General features: G+C 38.4%; 2 protein-coding genes and 1 long non-coding RNA gene across 5 annotated transcripts in view; 2 read left to right on the plus strand and 1 right to left on the minus strand.

Annotated features, from left to right (window-relative positions):
• LOC139141125 (DNA-binding protein RFX6-like) overlaps positions 1–8,367 on the plus strand; it is a 29,113-nt gene extending 20,746 nt beyond the window's left edge. For all 3 annotated transcript variants that reach the window (XM_070710715.1, XM_070710717.1, XM_070710718.1), the window contains exons 8-19: positions 198–275; positions 614–727; positions 2,198–2,247; positions 2,558–2,658; positions 2,932–2,990; positions 3,350–3,494; positions 3,644–3,738; positions 4,058–4,175; positions 4,632–4,754; positions 5,884–5,985; positions 6,254–6,937; positions 7,483–8,367. In XM_070710715.1, coding sequence (XP_070566816.1) covers positions 198–275; positions 614–727; positions 2,198–2,247; positions 2,558–2,658; positions 2,932–2,990; positions 3,350–3,494; positions 3,644–3,738; positions 4,058–4,175; positions 4,632–4,754; positions 5,884–5,985; positions 6,254–6,937; positions 7,483–7,688 — 1,875 coding nt within the window. In that variant the 3' untranslated portion in view covers positions 7,689–8,367. The remainder of the gene's footprint in view (positions 1–197; positions 276–613; positions 728–2,197; positions 2,248–2,557; positions 2,659–2,931; positions 2,991–3,349; positions 3,495–3,643; positions 3,739–4,057; positions 4,176–4,631; positions 4,755–5,883; positions 5,986–6,253; positions 6,938–7,482) is intronic.
• The window catches only part of LOC139141127 (probable serine carboxypeptidase CPVL), a 601,148-nt gene that overhangs the window by 242,465 nt on the left and 341,590 nt on the right, over positions 1–17,093 (plus strand). The gene's annotated exons all lie outside the window — the stretch shown is intronic.
• Positions 12,948–14,856, minus strand: LOC139139687 (uncharacterized). Its single transcript, XR_011553867.1, has 2 exons — positions 14,594–14,856; positions 12,948–13,631 (listed from the first exon to the last, which is right to left on the minus strand). It is a non-coding gene; the product is annotated as an uncharacterized lncRNA (long non-coding RNA).

Below are 17,093 nucleotides of genomic sequence, written 5' to 3' on the forward strand. Positions count from 1 at the left end.
ACTGACTGTGAAAACAGTTTAGGCGACAGAAAACAAAGGTGGGCGGGCGAGATAAAAGGTGGGCGGGCGAGATTAAAGGTGGGCGGCGACAAAAAGAAGCCGGGCGCACCGCCCGTCAAACACCCTCGTGGAGAACACTTACAAGACCAATCGGTGTATTATTTTCGATCATAATATGATTTTTATTTCATTCAAAGGTGGAAACGTTCATTATGATGTATCGAACCCATTGCCAAAGGATCTTGGATACTGTCATCAGTGCCAATTTTGATGAGGTGAGTAACTGTTCTATTGATTAAGGCAAAAGTCACTGACGATTAGGATCAGCTGTCGTTGAGGAGACAAAGTGACAAGTCACCGTTTGGTGGCGCTGCCATTTTTGCATGACGTTCATGAACCAGCTATACTGCGAGTACAAAATAAGAAATATCATACCCAGCTTTTTTAGAATTATGGGGTGCAGCAAAACATTTTTAAAAGGCTAAGTTAGTAGGTTTTACAGTATCACTTTCAAGTACAAACAGGAACACCGACTGCAACTTAACGTCAGAATACGAGCTGACTCAACGTTTTCGTTTAACTTTCCCCAATCTCGATCTTTCATTCCACGCAGGTCCAAAACTTCCTTCTTCACTTCTGGCAAGGCATGCCTGACCACTTGATCGCCCTACTTAAGTGTGATGTCATCGTTGACGTCATCGGGCTCTGTGACACCATACTATATAAAGTGAGTAGATTGGTTAATAACATGATCCTCGCCCCTCTGAGAGATTTCAGCACTTCCTTTTTGTCGGTAGAGTCATTAAAGTAGCGCGCTCCTCGAAAGTAAAAGATTTAAACTGTTGCTGAAACTCTCCACACTGTAGAAGGTTTAACTCGAGAAACAAAATACCTTCAAAATGGTCTTCACCCTTGTGTTGACTTCGCGGGAAAATAAAACTTTAACTTAAGGTAGAGACACACGTTAGATGATACTTATTTTAAACTCACTTTTTCTCAATAAATTTCACTTTTAGACCCCACACATTATATATTTTCTGTTAGCCCTATATCTCAACATTATGAAAAATATGTTTATTTTCCGAAATCACAGTGTTTGTGACCATTTCTCTCAAAAATATGCGTTTTTGAGTTTTTTTACCTAAAAAAATTAGGTGTTACAGGACTATGGCGACTTGAGATCTTTTAACAGAAATCAACAATTGAGTAGTCTGGGGAAAAAACGGTGTCCCAGATTTTTTCTATTCCCTTTTGTTTCAGCACAATAAGGTGTGAAAGTAACAACTCTGGGTTTTTGAATAAATTACCGGGTTTCGTTCACTTCAGCAAGAATTTCTCTTGTTCTATCAATTTTACCGAAAATCTGGGACACCGTTTTTTCCCCAGACTACTCAATGGTTGATTTCTATTAAAGATCTCAAGTCGCCATAGTCCTGTAACACCTAATTTTTTTCAGGTAAAAAAACTCAAAAACGCATATTTTTGAGAGAAATGGTCACAAACACTGTGATTTCGAAAAATAAACATATTTTTCATAATGTTGAGATGTAGGGCTAACAGAAAATATATAATGTGTGGGGTCTAAAAGTAAAATTTATTGAGAAAAAGTGAGTTTAAAATAAGTATAATCTAACGTGTGTCTCTACCTTAAACGATGAAAGTTTTTTAACTCCAAGAGCTTCAAAATGAGTCCTCACAAGCAGTAGACCATTAAATTATTGGAAAAAGTTGAGAGTTCGAATGTCTGTCCCGGGGCGCATTCTACCTGAAGCGATCGGTCTGCATCCTTAGGTCCCTGGTGATTTGAACACCGGGCCGTCAGGGTGTCGCATTCTACTCGGTGTGCATCCTTAGGCCCCTGGTGATTTGAATACTGGGCCGTCAGGGTATCGCAATAAGAGATGTTGGACATTCTTCGAGGAATCAATGACATACAATGACGGGACTGGATGACGATTTTCAGAATGTAAAACAAGTTTGAGCCGTTGAGTGTAATACTGACACCAAAAATACTCCCTTGAAATGTCGACACACTGTGTGACAGTTTCCCCAAGCGCTTTACATCGAACAAATCTGCTAGCAAAGGGAATTTACATCTTATATCATCCAACGGCCAAGCTACGTTCAGCCTTCAAAAATTAAACCTCTTGGCGGGAAAATTTTAACTAATTTTTATCTCGAAATGTTTCTTTCAAAGGTATTAATCGACGTGCTCATTCCCTCCACCATTCAGGATCTGCCGGACAGGTAACTATTGACAACAACTTTCGCTCAAACTTTCCTCAGAGAAACTTTCAAACAATCTCTTTCAAGCTCAAGAGTAAAAATCGGGATCACCGTGCAAATTTCGATACTAGCGAAATAAATCACCTAACATTACTGACATTTAGAATCCTACATGGCTATACCTGACTTCACTCTGTGGGAAACTTACATCTTCGATTTTGACAAAACTGAGACAGTGAGCGGTATTATAAAAAATAGAGTCTAAATATCTGTCCCCAAGGCGCATTCTACTTGAAAACATGTAAACTTTGGAAATTCTCCCTTTTCCCAGTTTGAGTGCTGAAATCAAAGCCTTCGCCAAGAGACTTCCTGATTGGCTGGAGAGTTCGTTAGATGACGTGCCGGAGCATTTGAAACAAAAGAAATTGGCAGGTGAGCTCCTGTTTAGTAATTACGATCATCCACGGCAATCACGCAAATGAAGTGGACAAACTTGATTTGCAGAGGACATAAAACAATGAGATAGTATTAAAGTTTCGCCTGACTTTCATTATCTTTAAAATGCAAAGCTGTTGCATCGTTCTTCACAGAATTAAATACCAGCAATTTCGAATCGCAAATCAGAATATTATGCTATTTACCTTACATGCAGTGATCAACTTACCTTCATTCATCTCAACAACTTTCTTCAATTTTTTTCAACAGTTGTGAAGACGTTCATTCAGAGTCTTAAGAGACAAACATCGTTCGTCCACTTGGCCCAAGTAAGATATTTGCACATCTTGATATTCTTAGTTTATAATAAATTAAGCTACTACTACAAACATTCATCAGTATTGTTACATTACATCTGTACATACTGACGACGAAGCGACTACGACGATGATGGCGATATCAATGATGATGATGATGATGATGATGATGATGATGATGATGATGATGATGATGATGATGATGATGATGACGACGACGACGACGACGAAGATGGTGATGATGACATCGATGATAATGACGTTGACGATCATGATGAAGAGGAGGATAGCGAGATGATGATATACATTGTATTATATAATGACTAACATCACTTTTTGTCCCTTTTCTCTCTTTCATTTTCTTTGTTCAGACCGCACGCAGTGTGTTGCTGAGCCATGAAAACGTCAATCAGATGGCCAAAGACCTGAATGAGGTAGATTTCCCAAGTATTTGGAACCAGGGAGTGGCATGCTGTCCGGAGATACTCGAGAAAGACCCGCAGAACGCAATCGGACGTGAGTTATAAAACTATTCTGTTTTTGTCACTTTTCAGCTCCGTGCGATACAAGATCATTTAGTCGAGTACAATATGAAGTTTCGAATCATGAATTAGTTATCGGACTGCACTGCCATGTACTAGCTCTACTTCTTTTTCTTCTTCTAGTAATCAACGAATTTGAGGGTCTCCTCAGTAAACAGGCACCAATCGAAGCCTACACGGAGTGGATAGACAGTGTGATCGATCGTTGTGTCCTTCAGGTAATTGCAAACGTCTCTTTACTTTTTTGTTGGGACTACCTGAGTAGACCCTGAAATTGCTGAGTCGAATAGCGTGCACGACAACAATCATTAGGGTCATATTTTATTTCTGACCTTGGGTGACGCTATTGCCACCCTATTCTATCCTCCTCTGTGAAACTCCTACATTGATGTTTGTCTTGGTAACAAACACCACAAAAAGACACGCCTACGCTTTCATAGGAGAATTTAGCCTTTTCATGTTATTTAACTTTTGGATACATAATTTTACATCGACAGAGGCTAAAATATTAATCCTTTGACTTTGTAACTCCTTCAGCCCTCCAAAGAAAACGGTCGACCGTTCAGAGAAAGAGCACGTGATTTCTTACTCACTTGGTCCTTCTTCACGTCTCGTGTTATGCGAGATTTGACGTTACACAGCGCAGCAAGTTTTGGTATGTAGGTTTGGTTTTGTTGTTTTGGTTTTTTTTTCAAAAAAAAATATATAGGGACATGATGATATAAGTTCCAACTGAATCGTTATTCTTGACCGGTAACAGTTTTCTGAATGACGTCGACGCAGACTGTCGACAGCGAATGCCAGAGAGATGGTGTCTATGTAAACCTGAAACCTCGCAATGCAGAGACGTCTGCGCAAGAACAATTTAGAGTTCAAGTTGATCATAGAGTATCTTCTCCCATATGTATGCTACTGTGAGAGTATGGGACGGTGTTGAGGGTTTTTTTGGATGAGATTATTTCTACTCACTTTATGGCTAACTCATAAAATCAGAATAAAGAGTAGTTCTATATTTGGGCTGTGCACCTTGAGCTTTCCCGTGGAAACATACATTTGGATGAGGGCGTCTTCCAATGGGATAAATGTGACATCCATCTCTTTTATTTGGCAGGTTCCTTCCACCTCATTCATATGATGTTTGATGAGTACGTGTTTTTGGTGATGGAAACTCAACAGAATCAGTTGGACGAGGCAGATTTGCAGAAAAACATTCAGAAACACATGAAAACAGCAGGTATGATACAAACTGGTCTGACTGAATTTCTTACTTGTTTTGTATGACATGGCTGTTCAATTTATGCATCCCAAATCCATGTAAGGAGGTCCCAAATCGGTCAAACCATGGCGGTGAAAGGGTTAAAGTAGTTGACTCTATATTTACTTCCATATCATCGACTTAAGGTAGCTACATACCTTTTAGACACTTTCAGATTTGTATTTTTTTCTCAATTGAACACGTCCCAAACCCCAATAAAGTATACATTTTCTGAAAGCCCTGATATAGAGCTATCCGACCAAGCACAGTACAGTACACGGTCACTATTTGCATAAGAGTCACGTGACAAGCGTTTTGCTGAACCTTCCAAAAACCGGTTTTTCCCGCCTTATGCGAACACGCAGCAAGATTTCCGGTTGGAATTTCTTCATTGACAAGCCTTGACAATATCCTTCAAAACCGTGTCTGGGATTTTCTTTATATGCCTTTGGGTTTTTTTTATGCGCTCTTAAAGGTGTTAGATGAAGGTGCTTTTCAAGGAATTTTAATTATCACGCCATATAATTTGAATGGAGCCTCCGGGAAAAAATCTCAGACACAGTTTTGAAGGATATTGTCAAGGCTTGTCAATGAAGAAATTCCAACCGGAAATCTTGCAGCGTGTTCGCATAAGGCGGGAAAAACCGGTTTTTGGAAGGTTCAGTAAAACGCTTGTCACGTGACTCTTATGCAAATAATGACCGTGTACTGTGCTTGGTCGGATAGCTCTATATCAGGGCTTTCAGAAAATGTATACTTTATTGGGGTTTGGGACGTGTTCAATTGAGAAAAAAATAAAAATCTGAAAGTGGCTAAAAGGTATGTAGCTACCTTAAACCTTCAGAAGCATCAGTACATATCCAGAGTTTTCTCTCGACTGCGCAATTGCGCAGACGGCGCATTTCGATTCATTTTCTGCCCTTCAAAACTGTTTAAAAGTTACTGACAGCGCGAAAATCGCGCACAAAACACAGCAGGCAAATACGCCCATATAATGGTGACCCAAGCGCACAGCTAGATGAAGGGCAAGCAACTCATCGAGTTGGGTCTGTAGCAACGACAACTTCAAAAGGCTCTCTCAAAAACGTCATCACGGTCTATTTTACAGGTGAAATCAGTACTAAAGCCAAAGTTAGGTCAGCGCCCTCTAAGACCGATGCTGGTGCCAACAAAGCAAAGAAGAGGAGAATCGGTGAAGTCGAAAATCCAGGTAAGGACAAAACGCTGGCGTAAATTTTAGTGTGTTCCGTCTGGGCAAATGATTCGGTTTGTATGTTCATGCCGCTGCTTGTACTATGATAACGTGATATGTGCAAAATCTTTAGGCTAATTCAAAAATTATAGCCACGCATTTTCAACTGTATTCTATTCATTGCGCGTGGTTCACGAATTTTTACATTTTTTCTCGCTCCGTTTCACAAAGTGAATATGTATCCGAAACGAGCTCACAAAGCATTGCTTCTTACGCATCTTTCCAGGTCTCGGAGAGCCACGCTTGTCCCCGCCTCCGTCGAAATCCAAGTCAGCATTTCCCGACATCTCATCGGGTAACACCACAGCATTTAGCCGTCCGCAGCCTCACCATAGCAACGAGCTTCACTCGGATATCACATACCCGGATTTCAGTCCCCCTGGTTACCATGGCCACACGCAGCCGATGGCAAACCAGGGCTACTTCTCCCAGTCGAAACACTACCAGCAGATGGCGGGCCTGAACGGCTGTTCAGCTTACGACCGGGCCACCACCGCTGCATACCTGTCCCATCTGAACTCAGCTACGTACACCGACCACTTCACGCCAGCTAGTTACAACACGGCCACGGCGATGTCGATCGACACCCAGCTGTCGTCGGCGGCGCCCTACAACTCTCTGAACATTCCCCCGAGTCCGTCATTTCACTCACAGGGAACATTCTGGACTGAGAACCGCTTCTCGCCTTCGGGTTACAACGACAGCTACGGCACTTACCATGCCAAGCCGATGTCGATGGGTGCTAGTTATGGAATGAATTCCGGCTATGCCAAAAGGAATGCCGTGTTCCCAACGAGTCCGTTATCGACGACGACCCACAATCCACTTGAGGAATCTATGACAAGATCCGCTTTCCAGGCCGCCAGATCAAACCATCACTACTATGCAAGACCACATGACAATATTACAGGTAAGCTCATTTCCACTCGTATCCCACCATGTCTCAAATGAATTAACTTTTGATCACAAACTACATGTAAATTAGAACAAAATAAGTCTCATTCAAAAAGTAGTACTCGGAACAGTGCCTACGCCAGCAAATTTTGCATCATCCCCGACGTTTTGGTATTATTGCAAAGGACATGTTTGTTTGTCGATAGTAGGTGTTTATCATATTCTTTAGAGTCATATCAATAGGATGAAAAGTCCCTGTAATTTTTTGAACTTCTCAAAGATAGCACTCTGTTTTCAAGATCACAATATTATTAGCAGAATCTCTGATATGCTTGATGAAAAGGTATTCACTCCTGTTTTGTTTTTATTTTTTGTTAACGAACTGCACGTGATACATGTAAACACTAAATGATGCCGCCCGTGAATAAGTTTCACGGCGTGTTTTGTCAGCTTGAAGACTTTTATGGTTACTGCTGCTGTTCTGTGTCCAGTATCAGAGAAATATCTGAGTCGTCATACGCCGATCTACCCTTCTATAATCTCCTATTATCCCAATTACAGGCACTGGTAGCTTACACGGCAATAACATGCACCACGTCGGGGGATTTGGAACTTCTTTCATGGACGTTGCTGCACACGCACAACAAAACCAATTTGCCAGACAGGACACGTTACTGCACCACTCTCAAGATGACATTTTCACAGGTAGCATGCGAAGCTCGCTGCCGTCCGTCAACAAGGCATTCCTCCTGACACAATACCGATGAGGGTGCTCCATTATGTAATTGTTTGGGTCATGACTGTATGGGACAGGTGCTATGACAGATAGAAGATGTCGCGCCTGTTGGAGGCTAAAACTTAACGTCTCCGCGCCAACTATTTCAACAGTGCCGATAACATTCTGCTCAAATCCAAATACAAGGTAGTCACTCACTGTGAACTGAAAGGAACTTCTCCATCGAGCAATGATATTTTGGATGGTAAACTGTTCAGGCAAAATTCAAGCAATACCGTAACAGCATTTTTTGAAGTTAAAATATGCACACGTTTTAGCTAGAAAATTAAGCTACCCCGCAAAAAATATTTACAGTGCTGAATTCCACCTCCAAACAAATTGCCTATTCACCTAGATATTTGATCATGAAAACAATTGCACTGAATTAATCAGTTTCTGATTACATCAGAGCTTTTCACGCAAATGACGTTAATGTACGTATTGAAAGCGTCATTGTGTTGTTTACTACGTTTCCATGGCAGCTGCTTCGCTCTTGTACTTCTTGTTTTTCATCATAGTTAACAGATCGAGAAAACTTGCGATTTATTGTTCCAGAATCTTAAGCATGTTGTTTTATTTGATATTAAGTATTTATTATCATGTAAGGTACAATTCAAAATGCACTTGTATATTATTGAGTCGTTAAAGCCGATAATGAAAGAATGTTAAAATTTTGTCTCCGACCTCTGATTTCTGACGTTTAACGTCATTTGATATAAATTGACGAAATGACGTAAACGGGATGAATGTGACGTATCGTTGGTATTTTGCGTTTCTCGCCCATATCTTTATCTCTATTGGTGATATTTACCATTCATTTCAGTACAACCTTTTGAAAATCTATGACATGATCTTGCGGTCGTCCGGGTTATTGCATGGAGTGTCTCATTTGAATTTTACAAGTCCCGCTTCCCTGCTGTATCCACTCGAAAGGGAAACGGTTCGACAGATGTTCACCGTGGAATAGCGTAGTTTTCTCATTTTACTACACACTATGACGATATAACGCAATAGCTGCAATCATTTGTAAATATGACCGAAGTACTGAATTACGATCGAGTACAGTTTGTAGTGTAGGAACGTCAACGGTGGGGGCGCTGTCGGAAAAAGAGCAATCGTAAGGTTGTTTTATTTGTGACTAAGTGGAAATAAATTTATCTTTTTCAAAAAAAAAAAGGTTTAATAATGTTCCGTTAATGTTTCAAAGTCAACAACAACCAAATCCCAATAGTGTATGGGAATATGCTGAATACCTGGATATCATTTAGACTTACAAGAGTGAATTTACCAACATCAAAACAGAATCTTCTTAGTGAAGTTCTGTGGTATAATGACAATATTAAGAATGAAGGAAGTGTCCTTTTTTATGAAAAATGGTCAAAGAGTAGAATTTCAAGACATCTGGAATGATAACAGAAATGACTGGCTTGAACAATGGGAAACAACTGCAAAAATTAGAGGAGGTACAAATAGACATGTGCAAGAGGAAATTAAGATAGAGTATACAAATCATCATCCAAAATGAAGGAAACTATGATATTTTAGACTTAGAGAATTATGTTCTGACAAAAAGCGATGTCAAAACCCAGTCACTTTATTGAAAATTAGTTGATAAGAAATGGCATGCAGTCAAAGGTCAAATTGGTCAAAAATGGGCTGAGAATCCAAGCCTCACTGACAGTTACAAATCTATTTTATTCAGCCGTCTTAATTCAACAGGCATTGTTAGCAATTCAGTGCATGTTTTAATTGGAAGATTTTCTATAGAGGCCCAGTCATAGGAAGCTTGGCCAAAACTTTCAATTTAAGTGATAGGAAAATGCCATATTTGTGGCCGAGAAGAAACACTGGAACACATCTTATTTGAGTGCAAATATGTAAAAGAAATCTGGCAGAAATACATTTCTTTCTTTGTCAGAAAACACAACTTTGATAACAATATCAGTATCAAAAGATTATCAATTGCAGGAATCGAAAATGATAATAACGCAACTTCTGACATTATTGACTGTATCACTTCCTTTGTAAAATACGCAGTTTGGAATATTAGAAATTCGGTTATTCTTGATGGGATTAAAGTTTCCCTTCAATCTTATGTTATGCAATTAAAATGTTATCTGTCCTCATTGATGAATACATTATATTATTATATTTCACTTATAAGATGATGAACAAAGCTGAAGATTTTATCACGTTTTCAAGCCTTGTAAGCCTTGAAGGAGAAGAATGCATTCTGAATGCATTTATAAGATGATCTTTGTAGTTAAATGACTGATTTTTTGCTTTGTTTTTTTAGACAAGGAGCATTGTAATTTTAACGCATTCACAGATTTATCTTTTTCAAAAAAAAGAGTTAATGTTCAATTGCATGCACTCGTAACGACATCGATATGTAAACAATAACCTTAAAACAATCAAAACAGCAAAATCAGCAAATTTCTTTATCAGTGACAACACGGATGTTTGACATTCTCCCCAAACCCACAAGTGGTTAGCTTATACGCATGCGTATTGGCACAGACTAAAACTTGTGAAGTCCAAGGCACCATTGGCACGCGTGGTCCAAGGTATCAACATGTCAGGGCCAGGGTGGATCTCTTTAGTACTTGTAATGGTTGACAAATCACGTGACAAATCAAGGGCCAATCACGTCCGACGATAACCTGACCATCCATCATAGGAGCTAGCGAGCGCTATAGTGATTTATTGATCATGAAAAATAAATTTTATGTATTTGAAAACGGTCCCCAACTGTTGATTACACACCCTAATTACTCCTAAGGACTGTAGCAGCGGAAAATGATGAAGAGATGTCTTTGCATATTTTATCAATGTCAATAGAATTGAGTTTTCGAAAACATACTCTTTGTTTAGTCGAGTGAACCAATGATATGGCTAGATGACATGTTACAGCACATGGTCTGATGGAAAACCTCGGTATATTTTGATACTAACCTATCAGTTTGTCGGGATATAATAACGTCCAGAGTATGGCCGCAACGATGAGTAGCTTCTGTAATATGTTGTTGAAGTCCTGATGATTCTAATAATTTCAGGAAAAATGCAGCATCACGATCATTCGGAACGTCAATGGTATGACAAGATGAAAATTAAAATCACTGACAACAAACAGATGACCATTGACAGTTGCAAGAGTTTCAAGAAGTGTAGAAAATTCGTTGAAAAAGAAATGATGTTGTTAATCTGTTCTTCTTTAAAAGTGGTGGTCGGTAGATTGTAATCAGATGAACTGCAGTTGGTTTTGATGTCACCAAGAGTTCTATGTGTTCAAATGAGTTGAAGTGAAGAGGACTCATTTTCTTTTCAACTTTGAAACCTTTCCGTAACAGAACACCAACTCCACCACCTTTAGACTTGCGGGGAATATGATATAAGTCATGGCCTGGCAGAGTATGTCGCAGTTCAGAGAGAGCATTATTGTCACTGGACTCATCAGTGAGCCAAGTCTCAGTTAATGAAATAATGTCAAGGTGGTTGCCTATGACAAGGTCACATAGTGATGACACCTTCTGCCTTACAGCTCGTATATTGCACAATGCAAATGAAATGGACAAAGGTTGATTTTTCAGCCTTAGAATTGGAATGCTCACTAATCTGTGGCAGTTTGGTTTCGTTGTGTATCTCACTGCCGGCCAATCATTATGTGAGATGTAGGCAGGGAGAATACCTAACAGGAATCTGATGTGCATAATTGCCCTCCTTCCGGCAAAGCATCTCTTGCTTGGTTGAGTCCTGCATATGTTAAATGTCCGTAATATCCAAGGAGTAGGGATGAACCCTTTATTTGGCTATTAAGTACTGTTTTTCTCATGTTAAATAGTGCAATTCTGCTGTAAGCTAACGAAGGCATGATGAGCTGATCCAGGTGCAATGGTAATATTGAACGTTACAGAATAGTCGGTGAAAACTACAAAATTCCTAAAACTGGAGAAATACGGAGAGTCAGTCTCTTCTGGTTGGTCCTCTAGAGTCTTTAATACTTTAGAAATAGGTGGAGTAAGAATTATTCAGGAAAACGTCCAGGAAATGGGATAAATCAAGGGTAAAACAGGAAAGTTTGTCCGATGCACCATGCAGCGCAGCCATTACAAACGACACACAATCAGCGATTCACAGCAAGTTACGTGAGAATGTATGCCACATTCTTCTTTGTGCGAACGATAAAAAGTTTGATCCTAAAATTCTCAGTATAAAAATATGTTTCAGGTGTCACTGACTTAAAGAAAATTTTTTTCTGTGCTATCTTAAAGCCTTTGAAACGTATACTTTGAGACTGAACAAACGTGTACGCAATGGATTATGGGGAAATTTACCGATCGGTGTCTGACTTAAGATTTGTTGTCCAGTCACGGTTTCTGATACTGACATTTAATCTATGAAATGTAAAAGGGCTTTGATATTCATTATCTGTGTATAACAGCTAACAAAATATAAACGTTTCTCGGAGATCACCAAACTCATCATCAGCTGTAATTTCTTTATTTTTTTCACTATTTTTGTTTTGAATGTCAAATGCAAGTTCTTGTTCTACTCCCCAATACCTACTATTCAGCATATCTTCACAGCGTCTCTACGTGTAAAGTGCAGTGTCATTGTTAACGTTTGAATTGTAGTCCTGACCAGAATTTATTTGTGAACAATAAAGTGCCTTCTACACACATATATACAGGCTCAGTTGACAAGCTGAATACTGTATACTCTCAACATGCTTTTGGGAGTAGAACAATAAAGTTGACATAGAGAACAATAATAATGAAAATCATCATCAAAAGTTAAAGCTACTGACCCTCTAGGTCAAAGCTGATGGCGGTGATGCTGTACATCTTGAAGGTCAGACGTTTCTGTGCATTCACACACTGGCCAATCATAGTAGCAACAAGTTTGCCCTTTCTTCTCAAACAGTAACTCAAAGACATATTTATCCAATCCTTAAGTCCAGTTTGACCACTTTGTACACCGTCAAAGTCCTTGGATAGTTCAAATGCATCAGAATGTCAATTTATTATCCCGCTAATCTAACCCCATTGTATTTTCATATGACATTACCGCTAAGCTTTTCTGGCTACAAAACTATGTTCACAATTTTTGTTAACGTATAATTAATATGCCTGCAAGATTGCAGAATGTCACATTTTAGTGTAATTTGTGGCGATGAAAGCTAAAAAAATCTGACGATATAGTAAAATGTAGTAAAACCTAATTCTTTATAATGGAAATCCTACTGCACACACACACAAAAAAAACATTTATTCATCAAATCCTTTCATTTTCCAAACTCCTTGTGACACAATTATGGAAACTATAAAATGTAAACAAGAAATAAATACAAAGAACACTTGAATTCAAAAATGTGAACTATACTGTTTTGGTCCAAGCTCAGACGTGTTTTTTCTTTGGTCACGCTGTAAAGTATAGAACGTTAACGAAAATGCTGTAACCCTGGGCGGTCGTAATTTCAAGTACTTTTCCCAAATTTCAGATAAACAAACGAAAGTTCAATATCACCTTGTGGTGGCGTCAATCTCGTTGTGCGGTGGTTTTACAAAAATTACATCAGGTGGGCAGATTTACAAAACTAGTGTATTGCCCATTATTATGAGTAACTGTCTATTTTTCATGCTTCAACACGACTATTACGAAGTTCTCATGAAATTGCGCTGTTTATCTCTATTTTGATCCTTATCTGATGAATTTCACTCTACGTGATTTGATAAATCAGTTAAAAATAATATTCACCAATACGTTATAGTTCATATCGTGTTTTCTTCTTTGTTCTGCTTTTACAAAAGTATTAAGAAGGTTGATCATTTCCGATACGCGGTCCAGAGTAGAATCCGCTACTTGCACCATCCATGTTGACGTTTTCGTTGTTGTTGTTATTGTTGTTCTCGTGGAATTCACAGCGACCTCTTGTCTGTAAACATTATAAAATGTGAATTCAAACACACAATCTCAAGATGAATTCCCAGAATGACAGGGCCCATAAGTTCTTGACATTGAAAGACGTGAAAGTCTCTTTTCTGGGTGCTTTCTTCTTTGTAGAATACAAATTTGTCGACGTCAAAGCTCTATGAAAGTCGTAAACTCCATTATCGCGTAAATTCTGCTTGAATAGACCATACTAGTACATTGGAAATCGATACGCTCTGCAAGGTTGGGTTCTTTGTCGAAAAGAAAATGACGCTAGGTGAAAGAGACACCGTACCAGTATCGTTACTAAAGATTTCACGATATTGAACTTTATGTTGATTTATTAAAGTAAGGAGGTGGTTACCACTGAGGGCGATAGTAATAGAGTCGAAGAGGTAACACCATCCCATGTATCATTATGATTTGGCGATACATTGAAACTTATTGTCACGATAATTTAACTTTGCTGTCCCCTCTGTCAATGAAAACTACGACCCTTTACACTCCTCGCTCACATTCATCCTTGATAACATGTGTTTTGCTTGTGCATTGAAGATCTTTACACACAACGTCGTGCCTTGTTTGTAATTGACCTCAAATAAATCATGACAATATTAAAATGAAACATGGAAATCAGAGGATTCCATGTTACTTTACCTTAATTGGATACTTTCATTTCCTTTTCTGTGAGGATTTTTACACAAATTTGTAAATAAAAGCAGTCGGTATATTGTTCTTAGTTGTGGTGTGAAAGCAAAACACACATCTTCGTAGCTATTCATAACTTGGCAAAAATTTTTCTTTGTTTGATTAAAAGTATGGATGTCAGACAATTTGTCAACTTTCTCGATTTCCATAACAGAAAAGCTTTAAGACACTATAAAAGGTACGGCATTGTAACAAAAATATGATTCGTCTAAATAAAACAAATTCTAGTCAGAGAATGGTAAATAATTGAAACATTACCTTGTTCAAATCCTTTTGCTGAATATGTGACAAATTGAATGCCTGGATGGTTTCGGGTTCCTGAATTGTATCGTGTAGCAGACGTATTTTGTTGAGTATTCCACCGAATTGGGACAATTTGAATGCCATTATCGATTCTTCACCAAATAGTCTTTCAAATGATTTCATTTGTTGTTTTTGGCTGTCGATGCTTGTACACAATTCCTGTAAATATCCCCTGGGTATTTGCCTTTCCTGGATAGGCTCTGCCTCATCTTTACTGTATCTGCGATTGAAATTCAAACGTCACTAAGACACTTCAAATACAACTAACTCTTGACTTAACGGTGCAGTATGCATGACTAAACGTCTATCTCGGCATTTCACGCCTAATCGTGCATTGGTTTACTGACACAGTAATTTCTGAGACACTGGTAATTTTAAGATCCATTTTCTTTCCTAATATTTTTCAGGCATATATCTAAACATCCCACATTAATAAAGACATCAGAATTCCTCACGAAGCTGGTCTGACAATTTCATAGTAGCATACATGTGACTTTAAAAACAACTTTGAGAAAATATTGAACATGTACTCAAATCATCAAGCTGGTCGTTCGTGAAGAGTGGATGAAAGTTTGTTTTTTCAAGATACTCTTACTGGAAAAATAGAGAACTGCAGTTAACAAGCCATGTAATTTGGGATTCTCTCATTTAGTTTTTGCTGAGTCATTTAAGGTAAAAAAAGAATATTGATGTAAAATAATGTTTTAACGGTATATTTGCTTGACTTATTGGCAGATGTACCTGTGCTGCATACATTTTTATTCTTTTCCTATAATTGACTGTGATGACTCAGCAAAAACTAAATGAGCGAAAGCCAAAGTACATGAGCGAGTGTGACAGACAGCTACCAGCACATCGCTATGCACGCTGCCTTTTTATTCTATTTAAATCAAACTGTTTATTTTATGTCTATTTCAGAGAACTTCAAACTCCACGCGACAAATACGCCATGTTACCATGGTGCTTTACAAATTATTAAAATTTATGTGTACAAAGCGGGTAATTGTACGTTATTTAGGTCATGCAATGGTAGAGTAATGTAGGTACCGTTATTTGCACAGTTGACATATGCCATTTCACAATTCAAACCTTAAGGGAAAGTGGACTATTTTATTTCTATTGATCACCAACATTTTGAAAATGATTTATTGTTATATTTATAATTTTAAAAATATGTAATGATTCTACATCTGATCAAATGCCTGAACATGTTTACTACTTGAGATCAGCAACGTCGATAAGACAACAAAGGGTAAAGTGAGGACGTGCGAACGTTATTTTTTTCACGGGTAGGGCCAGGGGCCGGGACGCAATGAAAATAAAATAACACGTGCATATCTGTCCTGTGTTAATGAGTCATGTTGACACATAGAACAGAAAGTAGTTGTAAGAACCGCATTTATTATTTGCATCATGTACTGTGTTGATATTAACATTTGATTTGATCACATTTCCATCTTTCCCCACCTTTGCTTCACATTAGCATTGTATCCATGGTTACCAGACTGTGACGCATTCCTGTATACGTGTTATTTATAGATTCAGGTACACTGTTTTTTCCATAAGAGCTGTGACTTGATTTCTTACATTTTTGGAGCAGTTATTCTACCATTGTTCCAAATTATGTCGGCAGCACTAGTCACTTTTATCTCGACGTATCGAACTGTTCGGTTCGAATAACGTCTGTGAAAGGATATATCAGCGATTTTGTGGAAAGTATGTTGAATTTTAACGTAAATGGTTACTGCAGGTAATCTGAATTGGACTTTTGAATTTACGATTACTGATTCGACGTGGAAAGAAGACATGGATGATAAGGTAATGAGAACAGTACAGTAAAATTTGGAGTAACGATTGATGCCGTTTCATTTTTGTTGGCTTTTCCTCTCTTTATCATAAAATATGCGGGTCTACATCTAAAATAGTATTGAAAAAAGTGACATTTGTTCTACGTTGAGAAAGCTTTCTGTGACAGCTTACGGTAGCTTGTAAAATTTAAATCTTAGGAAGCGTTCGTTACCGGCTCCGGTTGCGGTGAAAGCATTACTTTTTTGTCGGTATACTGGCAGTTTTGGTTTTCCATTTAAATTAAAGCCTATAGTTGAAATACTATGAAGCCATGAAGGTATTCTAATCTTCACAGCAAGGGTGTCATGCACATGCTTAGATTCCACGTTGACAGTGGCAGCACTGAGAGATTTTCGGTTTTGAAAAGTCTTGCTGTTCGGTTTACCTGAGGCATTATGATGGATGCGGAAAACAAGAACGAAAGCAACTTGCCAAGGTTATATTTGTAAACCGTCCTTTTAAACACACAATGAAATAAACGAAATATATTTATTCCGAACTATGGAAAATGAAGTTTTCTTTATTCGTGCATTTGCCTATGGTGTTAATCTCGCACATTTGTAATCTCACGAGAACTCACAATACTGAATTTGTACCAAGGTCCCAC

Source organism: Ptychodera flava, chromosome 9, assembly GCF_041260155.1.
Source record: "Ptychodera flava strain L36383 chromosome 9, AS_Pfla_20210202, whole genome shotgun sequence".
In the NCBI taxonomy this organism is placed as follows: domain Eukaryota; kingdom Metazoa; phylum Hemichordata; class Enteropneusta; family Ptychoderidae; genus Ptychodera; species Ptychodera flava.